Source organism: Mustela putorius, unplaced genomic scaffold (genome assembly GCF_011764305.1).
Source record: "Mustela putorius furo isolate JIRA1106 unplaced genomic scaffold, ASM1176430v1.1 tig00003896_pilon_pilon_pilon, whole genome shotgun sequence".
Taxonomy (NCBI): domain Eukaryota; kingdom Metazoa; phylum Chordata; class Mammalia; order Carnivora; family Mustelidae; genus Mustela; species Mustela putorius.
Window position 1 is genome coordinate 12077805 of NW_025422045.1, and position 26961 is coordinate 12104765.

At 37.3% G+C, this 26961-nt stretch overlaps 1 protein-coding gene and 1 pseudogene across 1 annotated transcript; one reads left to right on the forward strand and one right to left on the reverse strand.

Annotated features, from left to right (window-relative positions):
• On the forward strand, window positions 1-26385 carry SPESP1 (sperm equatorial segment protein 1). The gene is made up of 2 exons (XM_004758603.3): window positions 1-240; window positions 25279-26385. The coding sequence occupies exons 1-2, from the start codon at window positions 171-173 to the stop codon at window positions 26319-26321; spliced, it is 1113 nt and encodes a 370-aa protein (XP_004758660.1). The 5' UTR covers window positions 1-170; the 3' UTR covers window positions 26322-26385.
• LOC101671943 lies at window positions 7872-8352 on the reverse strand (annotated as a pseudogene).
• Window positions 26386-26961: the final 576 nt, after the last annotated feature.

Here is a 26961-nt window from a genome sequence, read left to right on the forward strand (position 1 = left end):
GCTCCCCTCCCCCCACCCCTCGCTGCGCCTGCGCGCTGGGGACAACCGTTGCAGGGCGCCCACGGCCCTGAGTGGGGGACAGTCGCCCTAGGCACCCTCTCTTTTCGGCCCTGAGGTACCCGGCCTGGTGGCCCAGGACGTTCCCGTCGCATGGCGGAGTGCTGCGGACGATGCCCATGAAGTTCTTAGTCCTTCTAGTCGCGCTGTTGCTATGGCCTTCGTTCGTGCCGGCCATTCCGAGTGAGTGACCTACCTGCGGCGGCAGCGACCCAGGGAACGGTCCTGGGGGAAGTCCCAAGTTTCGGGGCCCGTCGGAGACCCGGTCCTGCACTCCTCCCACATCTCAGTGCCCTGGGTCCTGGGCCTCCGTTGCGGAGGTGTGTCCCTCTCTTACTCTTGCCTTCCCCCGCCGCGACCTGCACGCCGCCGCCAGCGAGGCAGGTGGCGGGTCTTAGGCGTGACCCGGGAATGCCAGGACTCGAGGGTGTGACTTCCTCACCTCTGGTGGACACATTCCTTGACGTTAACCCCCACCCCTTTTGCCGGAGTCTGTGCATGTGGGATAAAGCAGGGGTCTGCCAACTGCGGCCCGCGGGACAAGCCGACATTCTGGCTATCCAAGAATGGTTTTTACATTTTTAAAGGTGAAAATGAAATATAATCTCCCTGACATGGGGAAAGCTATGAAATTCCAGTTGCATTGTTGATGAACAACCATGCTCGTTCCTTTATGAGTTGTCCATGGCTGCTTTAGGCATCTGAAAAGCCTGGTTAAGTAGTTGCCACAGAGACCGTTATGGGCTGTGAAGCCTAACATACTGACTGTCTGGCCCTTTCACCCTGTGGTGAAACATGGAGAGCATGGGGATTGTGGTTCCTGTCTGGAACACTTGCCATCCGATCCCCCCAGTGTACTCCCACAGTGCATCCCACAGGATTCACAACCTTATTTAAACAGAATTGAAACTTACTACTTGTTCCTGTCCCTCCCCAATAGCTGAAAATCAAACCTGCTAAGACTACCATATTAACCTGTGGACACTTTGAGGTATTTGACTGGAGTATTCAATGTCTGATATTCCGCCTAAAACTATGAGGCTTGTCCATCTAGTCTAACAAGTTCATTGTAACATTAGCGATGTTGAGGTTGGTTTAGCCAAATAAAGCTTAACAGGTAGGTGTGGAAAAAAAGTACCAAGAAGCATGCCGGTTATGAAGAGCTATATTTCAGAATTGTTAAAAGGTCTTAGTTAAAAATTAGATTTAAAAAATGAAAATACAGCACAACCTAAATCATGAGTGGTAGTGAGAAAAATTCTGGATAAAGTGTCATAGATAACCAAAGTTAGCCCTGTAAATGCTAGCTGGCACTTATGATTGTTAGCTATTTTAAAAGAGATCTTTGTAAAATGTTTCTTCTATGCCGTAAGGAAACAGACACCCTGAAGATAATATCTTTTCTTGATTTCTAATGGTCATTATTACTAACATCAGTTGTTTCATTTTGGTAGCTATAGATCAGTAAGTCACAACTGACTGACATGCATGGAGACTTTAGTTGAAGTGACATCAATACAGTCAGAGAGTACACTCTGGGATTGCTGGATCCTCGCTTAACTCAGTGCAAGCTCCTGCCTAACTGCAATCATTTTGTGGCCTGTTCTCTTTATGCACTCTTCCCTAAGCTTTCTTAAGGCTTGTACAAAAAGAAAAGATAATTTTCTAGGAAAAGAGCTGTTTTGTGTTAAATGTATAGATGACACAAGGCACAAGGAAAATATATACAGATCATAGAAGATATCTTGAAAGTGTAATTTACTTTTCCACAGAAGTGGATTAAGGGAATGCGGATCAGTGTTAACATGGCTACTTTCTCTCTCTCATTCTTTTTCTCTAAGTAATTTTAATTTTCTTTATTAATTTTTTTTTTTGGAATAAGTACACCAAAAGAAATCAGGCTTATCCTTGTGTTTGATTTAAATCATATTTGTATTTTACATGGCCGGTATTCCAACATTTGTTGGTGAGAGAATCATATAAAAAACACTGTCATGCCAAAGAAAAGGCACACAGGTTTTTATAATGAAAAGTGCAGCACTGACTTTTTTTTCTAGAATACAAGACAGGGTGCCTGGGTGGCTCAGTTGTTAAGCGTCTGCCTTCAGCTCAGATCATGATCCCAGTGTCCTCGGATCAAGCCCTACAACTGGCTCTCTGCTAGGTGGGAAGCCTGCTTCTGCCTTTCCCACTCTCCCTGCTTGTGGTACACACACATGCACTCTCTCTCTGTTAAGTAAATAAATAAATAAAATCTTAAAAAAAAAATAGAATACTAAGACAGTTTTGAGGTCATCTTATACAGACATCATGGGTATTGTATTAAGTAATTACATTTATTGAAAACCTCAGTATTCTTTTAACTGTCCACACCATTCTAATATGCCCAACCCAAGTTTAGCTAGTACCAGTTTAATCTAAATTCAGTTTGACATGAATAAGGCTTGGGTATACAGCAGTCTGTGTTCCTGTACATGCATAAACATCCTGATGGTGCAGGATAAACACCTTTTTACTATATACTTAAATTCATATACATTCAATTTTCTTCTCTCTGATTTTTCCATAGTTTTAGTTTTAAATATTTTCCAAATTTAAAAGTCATACCTCTTTATTGTATTTATAGTATATAACTAGCTTTACTTCTTTTTTTTTAAGATTTTATTTATTTATTTGACACAGAGAAATCATAAGTAGGCAGAAAGGCAGGCAGAGAGAGAGGGAAGCTCCCCACTAGCAGAGAGACCGATGCACGGTCCAGGGGCAGTCCCCGGACCCTGAGACCACCACCTGAGCCGAAGGCAGAGGCCTAACCCACTGAGCCACCCAGGCGCCCCGTAACTTGATTCACTTCTTAATGAGAATGCTTGTTGCTTTAAAAAAATTATAACTTCTAAAGTATCATTTATATAATAGTTATGTATTAAAATGTTATTCAATTATGTTATTTGCCTTTTATAATTTTAAGTCACCAAATCTTCGTGAGCTACAAACACAAGAATGTGAAATACTAGCTTTTGGGCTCTTTTTTATATCTCATGGATAAATTGTTTTTTCCTGGCTATCTCTTTGGATCAGTCAGCAAAAGTAGAGTTAATGATCCAGGATTGTTTTAAGCTCGGGTAAGAAAACCTCTTAACTTGCTTCTCTAGGTTGGTGTTTAAAGAGAGCTCAATATGTGCATTTTTGGCATATATCTTTGTCCTTAGGAAGACCTTTGTCCTAGTAGACCACAGAAGGCAAGGGAAGTAGTAAAGCAGCAAACAGCAATAACTGTTGAAATGTATTGGCAAGTGCATTAAAAAGAAAAGCAGATTCATTTTATCTCAAGTACATTCAAAAGATAAAATTCACTTCTGATGCTGCATGTTTACTTTACAGTGTTTCAAGGCCCAAGGCTATAGCACTGGGAGGGTCTCTCAGACCTATAGATGGAAGGCCATGACACACTTCATTAATGTTTTAGGTAATGAGGAGCATGTCACCTAATATGTGAATGTCCAGAGAGCTGCCTTTAGGGGTGTTGCAGTGGTTGCATTAGACTTTCCTTTAATGTTTTATCAGAAAAAAATGCCATCTTTCTGTACTTTTGAGCTGCTTTTTGTGTTCTTTTGATAGGATTTCATGTGTTTTTAAAGACTTGTTTTCTGATGTTAGCTGGTTGTCCCAAGACCACTTTGTATTTTCCCTACTCTGAATGGGTTCAGCCATCCTGAGGAGACAGTAGAACATGGTGTTAGAGACCAGAGTACCTGGGAGATGTATCAGACTTATGTGCTCAGGTGATAGTTATTTAGGTCATTTTATTGAGCAGAACTAGAAGAGATGTATTTCAAAGATGTGTTGTGAATTTGTTTTGGTTCCAATTCAATTTTAACATTACTCCTGGGATAACCCGGTTTTTAACTCTTTACTGGAACTGAATTTGTATCCCTTTTTAAAAATATAATTTGGCATGCATGGTTGGCTAAGTTGGTGGAGCATGTGACTCTTGATCTTGGGGTTATGAGTTTGAGTCCCATCTTGGGTGTAGAGATTACTCAAAATAAAATCTTAAAATAAATAAATAAAAATATAACTTAATGAAGCTGTTTTGGTTATGTATTGCAGCATACAGACCACCCCCCAGATTTATTATTTCTCATGGTCAATGGACTGACTGGGCTCAGAAGGGCAGTTTTGTCTATATGGTGGATTTGAGGTCACTCATTCAGCTATATTCAGCTAGAAGCTCAAGTGGGACGAGAACATCCCACGTGGCCTCTTATCTTCCAAGGTCTTTCTCTGCATGACTTCTCATCTTTTAGTAGTCTTGCCCAAGTGTTTTTTTACCATGGCGCCTTGCTTCTTAGAGGGAGCTTTACAAGCCCTCAGTATGCAAGCTCTTATCAAGCTTATGCTGTGTCAGACTTTCTAATGTCTCCATAGGCCAAGACAATCACATTAGGCAAGCCCATATTCACTATGGGAATGCACTTACCAAGAACATAAATACCAAGAAGTGCAAGGTCATAAACTTTTTTTTCTTCACCCCCTACCCCCAGCTTTATTGAGCTATAATTGACAAAATGTAATATATTTAAAGTATATGATATGATAATTTAGGGGCTTCTGGGTGGCTCAGTTGGTTAAGGGTCTGCCTTCAGATCAGATCATGGGTTCTGGAATCGAGCCCTTTATGGAGCTCCCTGTTCAGTGGAGAGCCTGCTTCTCCCTCTCCCTCTGCTGCTCCCATGCTGTTCTCTCTCTCTCTTTCTTTCTTTTTTTTTTTTTTTAAGATTTTATTTATTTATTTGACAGAGAGAGACCACAAGTAGATAGAGAGGCAGGCAGAGAGAGAGAGTGAAGCAGGCTCCCTGCTGAGCAGAGAGCCCAATGCGGGACTCGATTCCAGGACCCTGAGATCATGACCTGAGCCGAAGGCAGCGGCTTAACCCACTGAGCCACCCAGGCGCCCTCTGCTGTTCTCTCTTTCTGTTAAATAAATAAAAATCTTCAAAAATATATATACAGTGTGATGATTTGATGTATGTCTACATTGTGAAAGGATTCCCACCATTGAATTAATTACTCTGTCACTTCACATAATTACCTTTTGGGTGTATGATCAACAGTAGTCACCATGTTATACATTAGATCCTCAGGCCTTACGCATCCTATAACTGAAAATTTGTACCCTTTTACCAGACTCCTTCTATTTCTTCCACCCCCAACCCTAAAGTTATATTTCTTTATCTGGAACACTTAAATAATATGAACAAAATTGCTTGTTTTGTCTGTCCGCAAAAATTTAAATTAACAAATTATAGGGAAACTGCTAGATGAGTAACAAGATAAAATGTTTCCCTTTGTGTCCCATCTTTGAGTGTACCCCACTAATGAAGCACAGTTATTAGAACTTTTTTTTTTTTTTAAGATTTTATTTATTTATTTGTCAGAGAGAGAGCACGAGCGAGAGCGAGCACAGGCAGACAGAGTGGAAGGCAGAGTCAGAGGGAGAAGCAGGCTCCCTGCAGAGCAAGGAGCCCGATGTAGGACTCGATCCCAGGACGCTGGGATCATGACCTGAGCGGAAGGCAGCTGCTTAACCAACTGAGCCACCCAGGCATCCCAGTTATTAGAACTTTGATTTAAGTTGCAAGTACCTCATCTTATTTATGTTCATTTTAATATGAACATGTTGGTGTGTTAGCTGGCAGTTCTTACATGATGACAGATTTCAGGTATTCTTATTTGTATCACTTCTGTAGACTAAGGGATGTCTATTTGTGTTCCCCCTTAATGACATGGGTGGAAAATACAAAGAATTTGTTCTCCAAATTAAGGACATTCAGCCAGTCTGGTCCACCTATACATATGCTTGGATATATGTTAAGCTTTATGTATATGAGGTTTTTTTTTTTTTAATCAATAAAGCCATTCCATTTTTTCATTCTTGTGGTAATAAAAATCCTAGTTATATTCGAATCTTTAAAAAAATGGAGCATCTATGGTTCTTAGCTAAATTTTTATTGTAATCACCAGATGCCATAGCAAGCTTATAGGCCAAGGGCAAAGTAAAAACACATTTCTTAAAGAACAGAGACCCGAGGCATTCTGTTGAGCTTTTACTTCTTTGTCTTCATGTGAAAGTTAAAAAATTTATCTTTTCCTCCTTACTGAGCTACCAACTTTCCTCCAATGATATGGAACATTTTACTACTACCTTTAACTTACCACACATTTGAAAACTAACAGTATTATTGGGCTTTAAAGTCTTTGTTTTTTATTTTTTTTTTTAAAGTTTTTAATTTATTTATTTGACAGAGAGAGATCACAGGTAGGCAGAGAGGCAGGCAGAGAGTGAGAGGAAGAAGCAGGCTCCCCGCTGAGCAGAGAGCCCGATGTGGGACTCGGTCCCAGGACCCTGAGATCATGACCTGAGCCGAAGGCAGCGGCTTAACCCACTGAGCCACCCAGGCGCCCAAAGTCTTTGTTTTTTAAAACATAAGTTGTATATTAAGCACATGATCAGATAGCACCCATCTTACATTGAGAGATGCAGATTTTTTTAGAATTTCCTCTAATTTATGCTGTTTTTGCGTGTATGTCCTTGAATAGCCTACAGATTACTTTATGTATATGTAAGTTATTACAATCTATTGGTATCAGTGTTTTACCAGTTTGAATGAAATATAGAAACCTTACCTTTCTTTAGGTCCTTTACCCTCTCCCATTCACAGTATGATTGCCTTAAGTATTTCCTTTACATACATTGAGAACCACATCAGAGTATTATAAATTTTGCTTTAACTGTCAAACATAATTTGAAAAACTCAAGAGAAGGAAAGTCTTGCATTTACCCATACTTTTGCACTTCAATTTTATTCGTTCTTTCTTCCCAGTGTTCCAGCATTCCTTCTTGTATCAATTTCTTTTTGTTTAATGAAAGCCATTTTGCCATTATAGGGTAGGTCTTTTGGCAACAACTTCTCTTAATTTCCCTTCATCTGAGAGGTGTTGATCATTCTTATATTCCTGAGGGATACTTTCCCTTGATAGAGAATTCTAGGTTGACAGTCTTTTTTTTTTTTTTAAGCACTTACCAAATACGCCATTTTTCTTCTGACCTCCATGGTTGTATGTTTGTTTGTTTGTTTTAGAACAACTCAGCAAAATAAAATTCCGGTTTATTGTTGGACAACATTGTTTCACACATACATCAAACAGGCCAAAAAAAAAAAATAAATAAACAGCAACTTCATAGACAAAAAAGGAAAAAAAGAAACCTTTTATCTTTGGCCTTTTTAACCATCTCATACAAACCAACTACTTATAGTACAGCTAAGTACATACACAAAAAAAATTACTGGAATTCTCAGAATAAGATTGTTTTTTTGTTGTTTTTGCTTTTTTTACAAGGTTTTTTTTTCTCCTTTGAGATTATAATGAACATGGTCACACCACAAGTAAAGTCAGAAGTAGGACAGAGAATGCTCCTCCGAAGGCTGATTTGGTCATCTGAGATCATTAAAAATGGCTGACCCCTAACAATATGTACAAAAATATAAAATGTTAATAAAAAATACAAACAAATTTTCCTTTTTAAAGTACTTTTAAGAAAAAAAGCAGGGCCTTGGAAGTTTTGATTCTTTTTTCCTCCCCTGTTGCAAATTCACGTTGTAGTTTTGGTTGGGTGGCGGAGAGCCTGTGTCATCTGCGGGTGGCACTGCTTGCTTTGGGCAGGCGGGCGGGACTCTACTCGAAGGTGACCACGTTTAGATTCTGAGACGGGAAGTGGAGGGTGAATAGGTCACGGTGGCCTTTTTTTGTTGTTGTTAAGTTTAACTTTTCCTTTTTTGCTGTCTAGTCATCCTCATCAGTCTTCTGCTTCTTGGTGTCAACATCATCATCCTCATCATCTTCAGCTGCCCGTTTGCCCGTAGCTGCCTCAGCCTCCTCATATTCATCTCCATCCTCTTTTTCACCATCACCTTCCTCTTCTTCCTCCTCCTCCTCCCCACCTTCTTCCTCTTCTTCATCTACCTCATTGTCGGCCCCTGCTCCCCATTTTCCTCATTCTCAGCGTTCCCATTAGCAGGTGCATCTCTTCCATTCTCTGCCTCCTCCACAACTTCCTTCTTCTCCTTTAAGTCTTTGGTGGTGATCTCGGAGCTGGTGTCCACGGCCGCGTCTGACATGATGGGGCACGCCGGTGATCCGATGCAGCGGATTAAAAAGAAAGCAAGAGTTGGAGGACTCTGGCGAGAAAGCTACCGGAGTCCGCGGTGGCGGAGGTGGTTGCGGCGAACGAAGAGCGGGACACAGGAACAATGCAAAGATGGCTTTTCAGAGCAGCCAGTAGGCTGACCTCCATGGCTTTGCCTGAGAATTCAAATTGTCATTCAAATTTTTTTCCACTATAGATAAGGTGTTATTTCTCTCTTCATTCAAGATTTTTTTCTTTGTCTTTAGTTTTCAGAAGTTTGATAGTATGTCTTGGCATGGATTTCTTTTGGGTTATTCTGTTTGAGTTTCACTTAGCTTGTTGAATCTCTAAGTTCATGATTTTTGCCAAACTTGGGATTTTTTTTTAGCCATTATTATGTCTTTGAGTAGTTTTCTAGACTCCCCTTCTTTCTTCTTTCCTTCCAAGACATGGATGACATGAATGTTACGTCTTTTTGTTATAGTCTCACACATCCCCTAAGCTCTGTTCATTTTTTTTTCAGTCTATTTTGTTTTTCACATTGAGCATTTGCCATTGTTCTGTCTTCCATTTCACAGATTCTTACCTCTGTCCCCTCCATTCTGCTGTTGAGCCCATCCATTAAGTTTTTTTTTTCATTTCAGTCTTTGTGTTTCTCAGTTATAAAATTTCAGTTTGGTTTTTCTTTATATATTCCTTTTTTCCCTATTTATTTATTTATTTATTTATTTTTCTTTATACTATTTCTTTGCTGAGATTTTCTATTTCTTTGCTGAGAATTTCTATTTTTCTTTTTCTTTAAGATTTATTTATTTATTTTAGAGAGAGAGTGTGTGTGTGAGCCAGGGAGAGGCGCAGAGGAAAAGGGAGAGAAAAAGGGAGAGAAGCAGACTCCCCGCTGAGCAGAGGGCGGGAGGCAGGACTTGATCCCATGACCCTGAGATCATGACCTAAGCTGAAATCAAGAGTTGGAAAGGGGCCTACTGAGCCACCCAGGGATCCCAAGACTTTTCTATTTTTCTTTTGTGTCAGGAATGTCCATAATTGCTTGTTGAAGCATTTCTCTGATGCTGCTTTTAAACCCCTGTCAGATGATAGTAACATCTGTCATCTTTGTGTTGTTGTCTGTTGACTGTTTTTTCTCATTCAAATGGAATTTTCTTGGCTCATGTTGTGACCAGTGGCTTTTGATTAAAACCTGGACATTTGGGGTATTACGTTGTAAGACTCTGGATCTTACTGATTTATTACAGATTTACATAGGCCTCTGAGCCTTTAACATCACTTGAGTGGTGGAAGACAACTGTTGTCTTGTTACCACAGATCCCAGCTCCTCATACAGCCTTCTCTACTGGAAGAGAATGTATTAATTCACACTTGGTAGCAACATTTCTACGGGATAAGGGCAGAGAGGTTGAAGCATGTTGCTGCAGCCTGATAAGGGTAAAAGTCTGGGCTCTATACTCAGCGTTTGCTAGTGGCTATAGGGCCACAAAGTTTTCTGTGGTGTTTGACTGGAATAGAGTGGTTATTGCCTAAAAGTTTTCTTTCTTTCTAGGCTATCCTTTTACTTGTCCTTCGGCTATAGAAAACTGTATTTTCTTGGAGACTTTTTTGGCTATGTCCATTGGTGCATTGGTGTTTCTGGGTTGCTGGCTTCTCCAGTCTGGGGTATTTGTGGCAAAAAGAAAACCCAGGGAACTCTCTGCTGTATCATTCTTTGGATCTTGAAGTTCCTAGTTGGTGTGTCTTTTCTGTGCCTTTCAGAATGCACGTTTTGAATCTGACTAGTGATTCATAATACTCCACCTAAATAACTTACAGAGATTGTAAATAAATTCAATGTTTTGAGTTTGTTTGAAGTTCTTTAAGTTTTCAATTTTATAGGCAATTAACCAGTGTACATTACTTTCCTAGCAACACTCCTTTTAATTTACAAGCAGTTTGATGCCAAACCTTAATGTTTTTCTTATAAGTCTTTAGCTAAATACATGTTATTAGTTTAATGTTAGCTTATAGGGTCATAATTAAAAATGGCATGAAATATAACCAAGTTAATGTCAAAATAAAATATAATTCATATTAAATATTGTCAGAGAATTATAACACTTAAAAAACTCTACATAGGACATTTTAATTGAAAAATTCTAATCATTATAATCTTATAATATGTAGGTTTCATAATAACTAATTTTTAAGACACCAGATGCTTGGTCTATAGCACATTTCAAGTGAAATTGCATATTCACATTATAATTATTGTATGTTTTTCACTATATTTCTCAAAAAGTTTAGATATATTAGCTTAAGTGCAAAAATCTAAATTCTGCATAGATTTAGATATGCCCAGTTTATTTTCTGGTTTTGTGTTCTGTAATAACAACGTGATCACCACACAAATGAAACACATAAAAAATGCTTTGTTAAAAAGTAAAGTTTTTTATAAGACCCAAATTTTACCAATATTCTTCTGGAATTTTAAATTGTAGCAGTAAGTAAGAAACTCCCTGAGGAAATATTAAAATTACCTAGTTTTATTGTAGACCTGTATTTTATTATTCTTTAAAGTAAAGATATTTCATATGAAAGTTCCCAAATTTGAATTACATATAAATTTTTTAAAAAATTATATTCCCCCTCCTTTTTTATTGCTTCTTTGCCCAAGATATAAGGTGACATGTTTTTCTTTCTTAAAACTTTCATTTCAAAGAAACTAGGTAGGCTACCATATAAGATTTTTAATATTAGCATTTTATTACCATCATTACATTTTATTGTAATTTTTGGCATGCTGTTACTTCTTAGGAGCATAGTCGTTTTTCTTTTCTTTTTTTTTTTTTCATTTTTGAGTGAAAGGTTTTTCTGGAAAAAAAATTGTTAGTTAAAACAGTTAATGCAGGGACGCCTGGGTGGCTCAGTGCGTTAAAGCCTCTGCCTTCGGCTCAGATCATGATCCCAGGGTCCTGGGATCGAGCCCCGCATCGGGCTCTCTGCTCAGCAGGGAGCCTGCTTCCTCCCCTCTCTCTCTCTGCCTGCCTCTCTGCCTACTTGTGATCTCTGTCTGTCAAGTAAATAAATAAAATCTTAAAAAAAAAAAAAAAACCAGTTAATGCATAATACCATTTTAACTTTACCAATTAGGAAACTTCTCCAGAAACAAAAGTGTAGTTTTTTGCATTTTTACAAAAAAACACATCTATGTATAGCCACTCTTTTAAATAGACACTGTAGAAGAAATTATTTGGTTTGTTACACCTGTTACCAATTGAAGTTTCACGTATGCTATTAGACATTTTAATTGATGCTTGATCGTATATTTTTAAGAACTTGAGACTTCCAAACATCATTTTTAAAACTTAATTAATGGGCACCTGGGTGACTAAGTCAGGTAAGCTTCTGCTTTCAGCTCAGGGCATGATCCTGGGGTCCTGGGATCCAACCCCACCTGGGACTCCCTGCTCAGTGGGGATTCTGCTTCTCCCATTTGCTCTCCCTCTGTGTGCTCTGTCTCTTTCTCTCTCAAATAAGTAAATACATAAATCTTTAAAAATACAATAAAATAAATCTCAGTATACAATATATCTGCATAGATAATAGAGCACAAGGTTTTCTTGGGATGATTTGTTATACAGTTTCATTAAAAAAGAAAATAAGCCATGTAATTTACATGTGTTAAAACCATTATTTGTTCTTTAAAATGACTGACTAGAGCTAAAAATCACATTTTTAAATTTTTAAAACTTTGTAATATCTCTGGCCATAGAAATCATAGTTTCTCTGTTGAGACAGGAGACCCAAATCACTTCTAACTCTTTGGGAGAAGAAAAAGTCTTAAGAGCTGTACCATTATATCTATAATCTTAAATTTAAGAGATATTATATTAATTTTGTCTTAGTTCAAAGTAATAAAATTTATGGCATAACAAAACTGGGAACTCTAGCTTAGTTTATAGAATGTCTTCAATTAGTTCTACTAACTGAATGAAAATAACATCTATTGATAAAATCAAATTTTTGTAAACTAGTTCTTTAAAAATGATTTTTTGTTTTATCTTTATGTTAATGTCCATAACTATAATGCAGAACAGAGTGATAAGCATGATATTTTAAATATATACATACAATGAAGTACACAAATCAGAGGCTTAATGAATTTTATGGTTAATGCCCCTGTGAAACCAATGCCTGAACCAAGTGACAAAATATTACCAGCCTAGACTAGTTTATAAGTATTATGTTTTAATGCGCACAACTATTTAAAATCTTGCACAGAGGGGCACCTGGGTGGCTCAGTTGGTTAAGTGACAGACTCTTGATTTTGGCTTAGGTCATGATCTCAAGGTTATGAGATTGAGCCCCATGTCAGGCTGAGCCCAGAGTCTGCTTGAGATTCCTCTCCTTCTGTCCCACCCACTACTCACTTATGCTATTTGCTTTCTCTCTTTCTCAAATAAATAAAATGTTTATAAAAATTAAAAGTAGATAAATACAATATTGCATAAAATTTAGGTGACTGTACTTTCCTAAGTTTCTTGAAAATTCAACTAAGGAGCAGGAGAAACTGTTTTCAGTCATATAGATGACAAAGGACTGGTCTCCAGAATATATAAAGAATACTTAAAACTCAATAATAAAGATAACCCAATTAAAAAATAGGGAAAGTATCAGAATACTGATTTCTCCAAAGAAGATATACAGATGGCCAACAGGCCTGTGAAAAGATGTTCAGTATCATTGGCTATTAAAGAAATACAAGTTGAAACTACAATGAGTTATGTCAACACCAACAAGGATGGCTATGATTAAAAGTACAGATAGTAAGTATGGGGATGATACAGAGAAATTGGAACCCTCATATATTGATGGGAATGCAGTTTCTTTGGCAGTTCCTCAAAGGTTAAACATAATATTACCAAATGACCTAGTAATTTTGCTCCTGGATACTTGTTCAAGAGAAATGAAAGCATACATCCACACCAAAACTTGTACATGAACATAGCAGCATTACCCATTATCACTAAAAAGTAGAAACAAGCCAAATGTGTAGCAACTGATGAATTCATTAAAAAAATGTGGTATATCCATAAAATGGAATATTATTTGGCCACAAAAAAGGAATGAAATACTGACTGTGCTACAATATGGATGAGTTTTTAAAACATTATGCTAAATGAAAAAAGACAGTCACAAAAGAATTCATATTATATGATTCCATTTATATAAAACATCAAGAATAAGAAAATCCATAGAGACAGAAGGTAGTTTAGTGTTTGCCTAGGGCTGAGGGAATTGAGGAATGGGTTTATTTTGGGGATGATGAAACTGTTTTAAACTAAGATCATGGTGGTGGTTGCACAACTGTGAATATACTAAATACCATTTACAATATACTAAATACCAAATTGTATACTTTAAAATATGTAAAAGATAAGTTATGAAGGTATTTTAATCCTAGTAACCCTTAGGGATTTTAATTCCTAAGATTGTAATTTACTGATCTAAATTTATATTAGGCTATTTAGTAAGGGCCAGTTAGAAGAAGTGCAGAGCCTTTCTGAAAATTGGAGCTATTTAACTACAATAATTATGATGTTGTTGTTGATAAACTTCAGACTTATAAATTAAAAAAAAAAAAAATGAAAACTGCCTTCTTAGCCTAAAATAAGGGAACTTTTGTCTTAATGCCCAGATTTTCTCCCTAATAATTATTAGACTATTATTTAAGAAATAAAACCAAACAAAAAACTTAACAAAACCAAAACAAAAGACAATTTTTATACCAGCAGATTTATTTTAAACATAACATGACATTTAGTTTTCTTCTACTGCATTCTTACAGAATTTTATAGAAAATTTTCTTACCTGTGATTATTTCCTTAAGATAAATTAGTGGAGGTACAATTAATTTATATACCTGCCAAACTTTGGTTCACTCATTCAGTCATTCGCTTTTTGACTGTCTGCTATGGCTGTAGGCATTGAGTAGAACAGAGGAGGATTTAGAGAACAAAGCAGACATGGTCACAGCTTTCAAAGAGCTTACAATATGTAGTCGTTAAAAAACATTAAACAAATATATATAGTTAAGATTATCTTAAATTCTGAAAGAAAAGATCAGTGTGCTACTGAGAAACTAATGAAGAATGTGAAGATCAGGGGTGCCTGGGTGGCTCAGTGGGTTAAGCCGCTGCCTTTGGCTCAGGTCATGATCTCAGGGTCCTGGGATCGAGTGCCGCATCGGGCTCTCTGCTCTGCAGGGAGCCTGCTTCCTCCTCTCCCTCTCTCTGTCTGCCTGTCTGCCTGCTTGTGATCTCTGTCTGTCAAATAAATAAATAAAATCTTAAAAAAAAAAATGTGAGGATCATAAAGGAAGAAAAATTACCTCTTTTTTTTTTTTTTTTTTTAAAGTAGGCTCCATATGCAGCAGAGTCCAAAATGGGGCTTGAATTTATGACCCTGAGATTGAGACTTGAGCTGAGATCAAGAGTCAGATGTTTAGTAGACTGAGGTGTCCCAGGAAGTTACTTTCCTTTTACCAAGGAAGTAATTATATAGCCAATCCTAGGTTTTATTGTTTTATTTTTTGTTTTTACCTTGTCTGGCAAAGATTGTTTTTAACTTACATTTCTTTTATGAACAGTGAACTTTAGCAACTTTTCATGTTAAGTGGCTTTTTTATTTCTTGTACTCTATTCCATCTTTAATTGGCCATTCCATGACAAGGAAATGTATGTCTTGAAAGTATTGTTTATTGATTGAAGTTTTGTATTGCATTGCTCATTTTAAATCAGATTTTATTATTTTCTTCAAGATCAACTCTAAACTTACTTTTTGCTTCTGTGTGAAGTAAATGTATTCTTTTATATGTCATTGACTGTCAGTTCCTACCCATACTTTGTAGTAACAAAAACATAAAATTCGGGGGACGCCTGGGTGGCTCAGTTGGTTAGGCAGCTGCCTTCGGCTCAGGTCATGATCCCAGCGTCCTGGGATCGAGTCCCACATCGGGCTCCTTGCTCCGCAGGGAGCCTGCTTCTCCCTCTGACTCTGCCTTCCACTCTGTCTGCCTATGCTCGCTCTCGCTCGCTCTCTCTCTGACAAATAAATAAATAAAATCTTTAAAAAAAAAAAAAAAAAACATAAAATTCGGATTAGTTTTAGACATTTTTCCAAAGAAGACGTACAGATAGCCAAAAGACACTTGAAAAAATGCTCATCATCACTAATCATCAAGAAAATGCAAATCAAAAGTACCATGAGCTATCACTTCACACCTGTCAGAATGGCTAAAATCAATATAAGAAATAACAGGTGTTGGTGAGGATGTGAAGAAAGGAGAATCCTCTTGCACTGTTGCTGAGATTGCAAACTGGTGCAGCCACTGTGAAAAACAGTATGGAGGAGGTTCCTGCAAAGTTAAAAATAGAGCTACTCTACAATTCAGCAATTGCACTACTAGGTATTTACCCAAAGAATACAAAAGTACTAATTCAAAGGGTACGTGCACCTTAATGTTTATAGCAGCATTATCTGCAATAGCCAAATTATGGAAACAGCCCAACTGTCTATCAACTGATGAATCGATAAAGAAGATGTGGTATATAGGGGCGCCTGGGTGGCTCAGTGGGTTAAAGCCTCTGCCTTCGGCTCAGGTCATGATCCCAGGGTCCTGGGATCGAGCCCCGCATCGGACTCTGTTCGGTGGGGAGCCTGCTTCCTCCTCTCTCTCTGCCTGCCTCTCTGCCTACTTGTGATCTCTGTCAAATAAATAAATAAAATATTTTAAAAAAAGAAGAAGAAGAAGATGTGGCATATGTCCACAATCGAATATTATTCAGCTGTGAAAAAGAATGAAATCTTATCATTTGCAGTGACATGGATGGAGCTAGAGTATTATGCTCAATGAAATAAATCAATCTGAGAAAGACAAATACCATATGATATTATTTATATGTGGAATTTCAGAAACAAAACAAACAAGCAAAGGGAAAAAGAGAGAGAGAGAGACAAACTAAGAAACAGATTCTTAACTATAGAGAACAAACTGATGGTTACCAGAGGGGAGGTGGCTGGGGAGGATGGGTGAAATAGGTGATGGGGATTAAGGAGGGCACTTGTCATCATGAGCACTGGGTATTGTATGGAGTGTCGAATCACTATATTGTATACCTGAAACTAATGTGACACTGTATGTTAATTAACTGGAATTTAAATAAAAATTAAAAAATAAAAAGCGTGAAAAAGGTTTTTGGATCAGTTTTAAAAAATATTTCTAAATACATCTGAATGTATGAAAGGGATATATTTTTGCCCAGTTGACAGTAGAGCACAATTTTGTGTATTTTACTTATGGATTGATTGATTGATTGATTGATTATATCTTAGTATTTACATGTATTTCAAAAGAGAGTCTTATTTCTCCAGGAAAATTTTATTATCATACTTCTGTTTTACCAGCATCCTTGTGGCATCTTTTTCTGACAATATTGTGTAGTTGTTATGTGTACCTGCTTGGAAGTAAGGCAGCCTCTTTTGAATGCCATTATTATCACCTACAAATCAAATATAATCTTAGGCAAATTACTTATCATTTCTAAGTGTCATTATTTTCCTCTCTGTAAAAACACTCCTCACATTCAAAGCCTTTAGCATAGTGTTTGGCACATAGCAATTGCTCAGTCTGTTGAGCTATTACGGTCTTTTCAATCACTGTCTTCCAATTTTCCCCTTCAGATTTCACACCACTTTTGTCCCTACAGTTGTTTTCCCATTTTTTTTCACTTTCCCTGTCATGTAACTAATTCTCCCATGTACTATTTCAAGAAGAGAAGTGCAGACAGTCTCAAGCACAGCTATGACATCTGTATCTGTGATTCCTGTTAAACCTTAAGCCTGCTTAGGAAGGAGCAGTCCTGCTTACTAGAGGCACTGGGAAACAGCATTATGGTCTCTAAAGGTGGAAGAGATTCTTACCTTACCCACATTCTGAGACATTGCTATGTCTGGTTGGATCACTAACTGGTAAAGAATATAGAGGGGGATGTTATAAAGCACACCCATGTAAACTACACATATCAAATGTGTAAAAAACTCATAGCAGAATAGTCTGGTCTTTGTAGGAATTTGAATTTTGTTTAGTTCATCTTTCTAGGAACTTCTGAAGAATGGGGAAAGCAGGTTTTCATAGTGGCCAGGGCCATTTGTCAGGATGTTTGAGGCTTAACTATATTTTACCACCTTGCCTACAAACATTTGTATAAAGATCAAATTGATTTGCAAGAGCAGTTCTGATTAGTGGAACTGAGAAATCAATATGAAGTATGTAGATGTTTTAGAGATACAAAAGTAGGAGGTGGGAAGTATGTGGGGAGAGGATAGATTTAACAATAAAACAATATGGAAAGAAAGGGTTCATGAAGAAGAGAAGTAAAGCAAGGTAGAAGATAGGGTGTTGAACAGGTTTTTTAATGCTGCCTAACTAACAGTGTAAAGGGATAATGAGTACTTTAATTTTTTTTAGGAATCAGCTAGCAGTAAGGATCTCCTTTTCCTATCCTTTGACAATCTAACTCACCTAATAGTAACCTGGGTGTCCTGTTTACTTCTTTGAGAAGGGAGAAGTTAAATGATTAAAAATGGAATGTTTAGGGTGCCTGGGTGCCTTGGTTAAGCACCAGCTTAAATGATCACAGGGTCCTTGGACTGAGTCCCACATAGAGCTTTCTGCTCAGAGGAGAGTCTGCTTTTCCCTCTACCCCTCCCCTCTGCTCTTGCTCTCTCTCTCTCTCATATAAATAAAATCTTTTAAAAAATAAGAATAAAAAAGGAATGTTCAGCAGCCTACAAATTGATGGCAACATCTTTTTGAAAGCATTTAAGCCTTTGTTGGCTGTACATTTTGATTTGCATGTGAATAATGGCCCAGAATTGAAATATTTACAGAACATATACAAAAAAATTTATTATGGAAGAGCTTAAATATATACACAAGTAGAAATAATGGTATAATAAATCTCCATATATCTATAACCAGCTTCAACTACTAACCCATAATTAATTTTGTTTCATTGATATGTCCACCCATATTCCTTTCCCCCTCATCTTTCTGTTCCCTCTCCCCAACTTCTCAGACTTGAATTTTTTAGAAGCAAATTTGATACTTCATATAATTTTATTAGTATTTTAATATGAAGCACTAAAATATAAATCAACACAATAATAATGTGAATTTCACACCTAAAAAGGTAATTCCTTAGTATTATCAAATATCTGGCCAATGTTCAAACTTCTCTGACTCTTTTTTCTAGTTTGGTTGGTTGAATTGGGATTTGGAAAAGATTCATACATGTAATTCATTGATGTATCTTTTAATTCCATTTTAATGTATTCCTCCTCCATCTCTATTTTTGTCCTTGCAATATAATTGTTGAAACTGGATCATACGTTCTATAGTTTCCCATAGATTAGATTTTGCTGATTATATCCTATAGTCTAGTTTATATCTTTCTTTGTTGTCCCATGTATTTTCAGCATATTGTTAGATTTTGAGAGACCTGTTAGATACAGGTTTTGACCATCTTTTCAAGATTGTTTCATAGGTGGTATTACATTCCTTCACCAGGAAATTCATAATGTCTGATTGTGTGTCTTTTTGTGATACAAGTAATCATTGATATTGATAATAATTGCAAAATGTCATAATTATAAGTGGCTTCTTCATCTGTTAGCTAAATATATTTGTAAATTGAACTTCACTCACTTATAGCTATTTTTCCATATGCAGTGGTTTTCTGTATTTTCTGTTCTGTTCCAGTCATCGGTACATTCATGTACAATGCTATATGATTTTTATAATAGAGATTTTATAATATATTTCAGTATCTATTGGGGCTGGCCTCTACTTTTCTGGCTATTCTTACTCATTTTTCCTTCCAGATGAACTTTATAATCCATTTTCCTAACTCCAGAAAACAAGTAATGGTATTTCGTTAGAAGCATATTAAATGTGTACATTAACAGAGAGAATATGACATCTAAGCATCTTTATGATATTGAATCTTCTTGTCTAGGAACATGGTATATCGGGTGTCTTTGTGGCTCAGTCGGTTGAGCATCTGTCTTTGGGTCAGGTCACAATCCCAGGGTCCTGGGATTGAGTCCCACATCAGGCTCCCTGCTCAGTGGGGAGCCTGCTTCTCTCCCTCTCCCTCTGCCTCTCCCCACTGCTTATGCTCTCTCTCTCAAATAAATAGTCTTTAAAAAAAAAAAAAAGGCTTAAAAAACAGAACATGGTATACCTTTCTAATTGCTGAAGCTTACATTATATTTTTTGGAAGGTTTTGTTACATTCCTATATCAGTTTTCTGTGGCTGCTATAACAAATTACTATAAACTTGGTATCTAAAACTAACAGAGATTTATTCTCTCACAGTTTTAGAGGCTATAAGTCTAAAATCAGTTTCACTGAGCCAAAATCAAGGTGTAAGGCAGAGCTGCATTCCCTCTACAAGCTGTAAAAGACAGTATTTTATTTTATTTGTTTTTTTAAAGATTTTATTTATTTGATGAACAGAGATCACAAATAGGCAGAGAGGGAGGCAGAAGAGAGAGGGGAAAGCAGGCTCCCCACAGAACAGAGAGCCCAATATGGGGCTCTATCCCAGGACCCTAGGATCATGACCTGAGCTGAAGGCAGAGGCTTTAACCCACTGAGCCACGCAGGTGCCCCTAAGAGACAGTATTTTAATTGGCTCTTCTAGCTTCTGGTAACTGCTAGCATTCCAAGTGTTCTGACCACTTCATTCTAATCTCCGCCTCTTCCATATTACACCCTCCTTTTCTATGTATCAAAACTCTTAAAAAACATTTGTGATTGGATTTAGAGTCTACCCAGATAATCTAGGATAATCCCCTGTCAGGATTCTTAATTTAATCACATCTGCAAAGACCTTTTTTTTGGTAAGGTAATATTTACAGGTTCCAGGGAGGATTTAGCCTAATATAATTACTCCTATAGATTTTGGACATGTCTTTTTAAATTTATGATTAGATATTTTCTTTCATTATTTGTTATCAAAATAGCATCTTCTTTCTCACCTTTTAACTGGTTTACATTGGTGTAGTGATTTCTGCATGTTGATTTCACAATTTGCTACTTTTCTAAATTATCTTACTCCTTGCAGTATCTTTTCAAAGGAACTCTTTTGTATTGTCTAGATGTCTAATTATATCATCTACATATAAACATAGTTTAACCTTTTTCTTCCCAATTCTCATGCTTCCAGTTACTTTCCATTGTCTAATTACATTGACTAATACCTCCAACATGATGTTAAATAGTAATGGAAATATTAGTATCCTGATCTTATTTCTGTCTTTAGCAGAAACCTTCTAGTGTTTTCTTTATAGAGCTTTTATTTATTTTTCTTTATATGGCTTTTATTTATTTATTTTTTAAGATTTTATTTATTTATTTGACGAAGATCACAAGTAGGCAGAGAGGCAGGCTGGGGCGGGGGAGCAGGCCCCCCACCGGGCAGAGAGCCCCTTGCAGGCTGGATCCCAGAATCCTGAGACCATGAACAGAACCGAAGGCAAAGGCTTTAGAGGCTTTAACCCACTGAGCTACCCAGGGGCTTATTTATAGGGCTTTTAAAGCATTTTTCAAGTATCTAATTTATTTGGTTTTGTGAAATAAAAGGACAAATAGAGTATCTTAATTTTATAGTCAAGTAAATGTTGAGAAACATTAAGTAATTGCCAAAGGTCATTATGCTTGGAAAGTGGTACAAGCAGGACCAGAGTTTGAAAAAAAAAAATTTTTTTTTTCACTGCTCTATGCTCCGTACTCATTTTACTTAATATTTTCCTCCAGGAAAACCATAGATTCGGGACAATGTGTTAAATGCCTATGAGAATACGTAAATAAGTTATTTTCCTTTTTAAAATGTGAGTTTTTAATTGTTTACTATATTGAGTGATTGGGTATGTGTGCTTGTGTGTTTTTAGGGAGTAAAATATTAAATATAGATAAGTGTAAAGTCCCCTTTAATGACCTGACTTCAGTCCCATTTCCTTTCCTCAGGGGCAACGTAGTATAAACTGACAGTTGTTTTTTTTTTTCTTTGTAATGCAAGTGCCAGACTTAAGCTTTGATTTTAGAGGCATCCATTTCAAAGAGCCAATGCATTTCAAAGACTGCTATCTTAAATATGCGCACTGCCAGCCAAAAGCCTCGATAAAGAGCCAGGCCACCTCCCTCTACTGAGGCTCCTTTGTTTTGGAGATCTTAATTGCTTTTGAGAACTGTCCTTTTGGGCCAGTTGTTTTTCCTCTTCCGGAGCTTCAAATTCATGCTCTTATGTTTTAAATTCATTAATAATGAGTGAACCCTAGAGCCCGGACATTTGATCCCAATACAAGGAGAACCCCTGGCCCATTTGCACTCTAAGCACCCCCTACCCTCCAGCTACCTTCTCTTTGGCACTATCTCTAGCTCCCTCGCTTTCCTGGGCTCCCGCTCGCTCTCGTTTCCCTCTCTCTGTTTTCCTCTCTCCATCCCCTCCACCTCCCGCTGTGTGGCCCCAAGTGTGCTATGTAATTTCCAGTTCTAACCCTTTATTTTATCAAAGTTTCGTGATGATGGTTGTTGCTGAAGGATGTCTTGCAATCATATTAAGAACCACAAGGGTCAGTCCAGTCATATAACACTGATTTGGAAAGGGGAAATGTCAATGGGTAGCTCACTCCAGGGCCCTGGTGAGCACTACCAGGCTTTTCTAGTCTACAGCCTTACTGTGGATAGGCTGAGACTGGCTCAAAACAGGCAACGACCCACAAGAGTTAGGTATGTTAGCTTGCTAGTCCATTTTTTATAAAATCCACAATTCACAGACAAAATGCATGATATGGGGTCAGCGATTTTAAGAAAATTATCAGAGGGATAATATCAAAATCTACCTCCCTTTTTTCACCTATCTTCGTCATATTGATCTTGAAGTAAGCAAAGCTTTTCAAAATATTACATAAAATGCAGAATCTGCTTTTAGAATATAGATCTCCAGACAAATCTTGTATTGATGGGTCCATGATCAAAGGAGCGAGACTGATACAAAGCGAAGGTCAAAGCTTTATTTCGCACCAAGCATCGAGAATCAAACTGAGAATCAAACCGACAGTTGGGGCCACCTCTTACAGAGAGGGTGACCCCTCCCAGCCTCACAGACTAACTTTTATAGAGCAAAGGCCATGTGGTTGAGCCTGGCCACACACAGATGGCCAATGAGATTGCAATACAGAGAAAGCCGCTCATGCTAGGTCACACATGGGTGGCCAATTGAATTACAGTTCACCCCATAGTAGCTATTTGAACTAGCCTATCACCTTGGTCAGAATTGGCACCCAAAAGACGGGACCCACACTCCTTGGTAGCTAGGGAGACAGTGTGCTCGCTCCACTGATTGGATGTCTCCACCTGGCCTGACTCACCCCTGCATCAGGGCTCGTAATCTCCACCTGACCTGACCGGCCCTTGTATTTGGGCTCTGTTACCTGGGACTGGCCAACCATATTTTACTAGTTTCCCAGACTTGCTTTTAAGTAAGTTCCCCCCGGGGCGGGGGGGGGGGGAGGGTGGTACAGGGTCAGTTTAAGTTTTACTGCATAAACAACAAAATGGCTGTTCAACCAAGATGGAGCTGCTCTGGCTAAATAGGCCCTTACAGTATCTTTCGCCGATCATTTTGCCTTACTAAACTCTTCTCATTAAGAAATTATTTTAAAATTTAGGGGCATCTGGGTGGCTCAGTTATTAAGTGTCTGCCTTTGACTCAGGTCATGATCCCAGGGTCCCGGGATGAGCCCTGCATCAGGCTTCCTGCTCAGTGGGAGGCTTGTTTCTTCCTCTCCCACTCTCCCTGCTTGTATTCCCTCTCTGCTCTCTCTCTGTCAAATAAATAAAACCTTAAAAAAAAGAAAAAAGAAAGAAATTTTTAAAATTTAGAAATATACTTTCAGTTTTGATTAAATCTCCATCTGGTATTTCTAAGTTGTAAGAAGAGTTAAGGAAGAGAGGAAAAACATATAAACATAAAGTTTTTTTTTTTTTACCGTTTTGTGCTTGTGAAAGTGCTGAATAGAAGTACCTGCTGAACAGAAAGTTTGGTATTTCATTTGGCCTGCAGAGGGAGGATTTAGGTAGGAGTTATGCATTAGAGTTTGGTTAAAAGTGTCTTACTCTTTTGAATTAAGTCAATTTATATCCTTGATAGTGTCAAAATCATTTCAAAATGACATGTAGTGTAAAATTCCAGCACTTAATATGAAAAACCGTCTTGGGAGTAGGGGAGTTGAGGAGAATTTCAGAATATCTTATCCAATAATAATTTTTGTTTTCTATGTTGGAAATGAGAGGCTTGACCAACCACTCAGATGCTGCAAAATACCATTACAAATAGAACTGCCATTTTGTTTTGAGAGTGAAATGTTGTTGGTTTAGACTGGGAGCTGGCAAATTTTTTCTGTAAAGGACCAGATAGTGTTTTCAGCTTTGTACCCCATGTGATCTCTGTTGTAACTACTCAATTCTATTGTTGCAACCAAAAGCAGCCATAAGTAATATATAAACAAATGGGCAAGACTGGCTGGGTTCCAGTAAAACTTTATGTACAAAGATGGATATCAATGTAGGAAACAAAGGCAAAAGAAAAAAATAAATTTCCTCACAACATAAAGCCAATTGGCAAGTCCTTGATATGGGCAGAGTGACCTTCCTCTAGGAACTCAAGTTACCTTGATGTTGACACTTCGCTAAGAGCAAAAGGCAATATTCACTTAACATTATTCCAATTACCAGGATCCTGTAATGCTCCTTTAACATATAAAAATCCCTTTGGAAACTTCCTTTTTCTGTAACCTCCAGGATATATTTTAGCAGTCATCCTTCAAGCAGATGGCCCACAGATACACATTGGAAGAGTTTCATGAATAAGGTTTTACTAGACAGTAATAAATGACCTTTGCCTCACAATAGTTAGCCCCTCAAGGTCCTGGAAACTTTGCTTCCAGATTCCTTAGAGACTTACACTGTCCTTACCCCCCTCCCAACTTGAAAATATATAATTGACCACCCCCCACAGTCCCAGTGCAACCCTTTCTGTCCATGGGTACTGTCTCCTTGCTTTAATAATATCATCCTTTTACACCAAAGATGTCTCAAGAGTTCTTTCTTGACCATTTGCTCTAAACCTTAACATTTCCATATCAGAAATGACCCACAGGTGTAGTTAGATCTTTGCCAGGTTGAAGGCAGTGGTATACTGGTAAACGTTCAACAACTGGCTCTTTGGAGAGACTGGTAAGCTGAGATTTACAGCATTTGCCCATCACAGTTGATTTCAGACTATGTATTTGGTGTTACTAAGCAGGGACATAGAAAGAGATACAGAGTGGTACACCAGTACATAGCATTTCTACCATACAGCTACCCTAGATGTAAATAACATGACCATAGATAATAGTAAAATGACATAAAATAATAAGAAGTGATAAATTTTTGAATACTAATTACCTTTATTTTGAATACAATTTATTTAATTGCAAATTAAAATAATTTTTAATAATGTTTGTGTTTAACGTTTGGTTTACAGCATTCCTAAAGATTGAATGATTGATTCTGGTGAGGCAGTAGGAACCAATTCCAGTACACTGCTGTGGGGAACGAAATGATCAGGATTTTGGTTTAATGAGCTACCTACTTAATCATATGGGAGAGTAAAAGCAAAAAAATTAAAAGAATTGTGTTGATATGCAAACGTTGTACTAATCTTGTTCATGTGTTTTGTTAAGAATCTGAAAATATATTTATATGTTTTATTTAAGTGAAAATCAACCAAGTCAAAGGTGCTTTATTTCTTGGTTCTTTCTCTCAACTTTTAAGTGCTAACATCTGAAGGAAATTTAGGTCAGTAGATTCTGTTGATATGTCATATATAATGTTAAGTGTTACTTATTGTTTGATTTTTTTTTCCTTTAAGGCATAACCGTGACGCCTGACGAAGAACAAAACTTAAATCATTATGTAGAAGTTTTACAGAACCTAATACTAAGTGTTCCTACTAGGGAGCCAGGTCGTGAGAAAAAATCAAAGTCTCCAAATAATGTTCATTCTATAGGACCGAAGGTATCAAGATTAAAGGAGATAATCACACATGGAGACGTTTCAACTGAAAATGATGTTTTAATCAATCCTCTTGGTGAAGAAACCACAGCTTCCCCAACTGGAGGCTTCACACTGGAAGTACAGAAGAAAAAACCTACCGAAAGCACAGCATTCTGGTCGATTAAACCAAATAATGTTTCTATTGTTTTACACTCAGATGAACCTTATATTGTAAAAGAGCCAGAGCCAGAGCCAGAGCCAGAGCCAGAACCAGAAATATCACAAACAAATCCATGGCTAAACTTTACTGAGACATCCCCAAGCCCAGAGGTCACCTCAGGCCAACCGTCTGTCACTCCTTTAAGTATATACACTGACATGAATACCGTCACAGAGCTAGAAGATGTTCCTCAGCTCTCAGGCGAATATGAAATGGGAACACCTGACACAGTAACATTTGGAAAACACCCACAGATTCTGAATAATGAAGACATTTTGAAAAAAATTTCAGATATTCATTCACAGGTACAACGGGTACCTCTTGCTGAAAGCCTCAAGCCAGAATACAGAGAGGACATTCGAGCCTCTAGAGAGCACCTAAAACGGAGCCTTGCTTTAGCAGAAGCAGCAGAACATAAACTACAAAAGATGTATAGATCCCAGCTATTACCACTAGCACGAAGCAGTAGTGGAATTGATGACATTGAAACTGTTATTAACACACTGTACAATTCCAGATCTAAATTAGCTAAATATTTAGATATTAGATATGTTCCACCAGAGATGAGACAGAAAGCTACTACAGTATTCAGTACATTGAAAAAAATATTATGTGTAAGTCAACAAGAAACTCAAAATCTTATTAGGAAGTTATTAAACAATAATATAAAAATTTTAAACCTACTTGATATTCCATGACAAAGTTGATTTAAGCAAACTGTGCATTCATTTCACTGGAGAAATAAACATTAGTGATTCACCAGTTGTATGAAAATATTTTCTATTCAATGTGCTAACATCTTTACATGTCATGTTATAAAAAACTTTCATATGCACAAAAGCCTAATAATTTAAAATAAAATTTTGGTTCAGGAGTTTGTAGTTTTTTTCTCATTAATTAAAAGTTATGAAGATCTAACCTTTAAAATGTTTAAGCTTTGATTTTACTTGAATAGATTAGTTAAGTTCACCCATTTCATAAAAGTTAAGAGACTGTGCAATCTGTATGTAGCCTGTTTTAAATAATTGAATATAAATGTAAAATTTTAGTATATATGGTCTTTATTACTCTTTCAGAGAATCTGAGTTTTCTGTCTGAATAACGAGGTTGGAACTTGAATCTGCTGCTTTATTGAAGATCTGTCTGCCTCCTTTAAAAGGTGGATGGTATATGGAGATATGTCCCTGTTTGTTTGTTGTTAAATACTTTTGGAGTATCAGTGAGTTACTGTAACTTAGACTTGTAATGTAGTCATTCTCACCTAATTCCTATTTTTGTCTGTTTCTATACATATACTTTGAAGTTTTGCAAGTCTTTTGTGAGGAATATGACTAACAC

What these genes read in the sequence shown, in the direction of transcription:
- SPESP1 (XM_004758603.3), top strand. Translation starts at nt 171, where the DNA reads ATGCCCATGAAGTTCTTAGTCCTTCTAGTCGCGCTGTTGCTATGGCCT. An exon ending in GTTCGTGCCGGCCATTCCGA is followed by an intron (nt 241 to 25,278) that starts GTGAGTGACCTA and finishes TTTTCCTTTAAG; the next exon opens with GCATAACCGTGACGCCTGAC.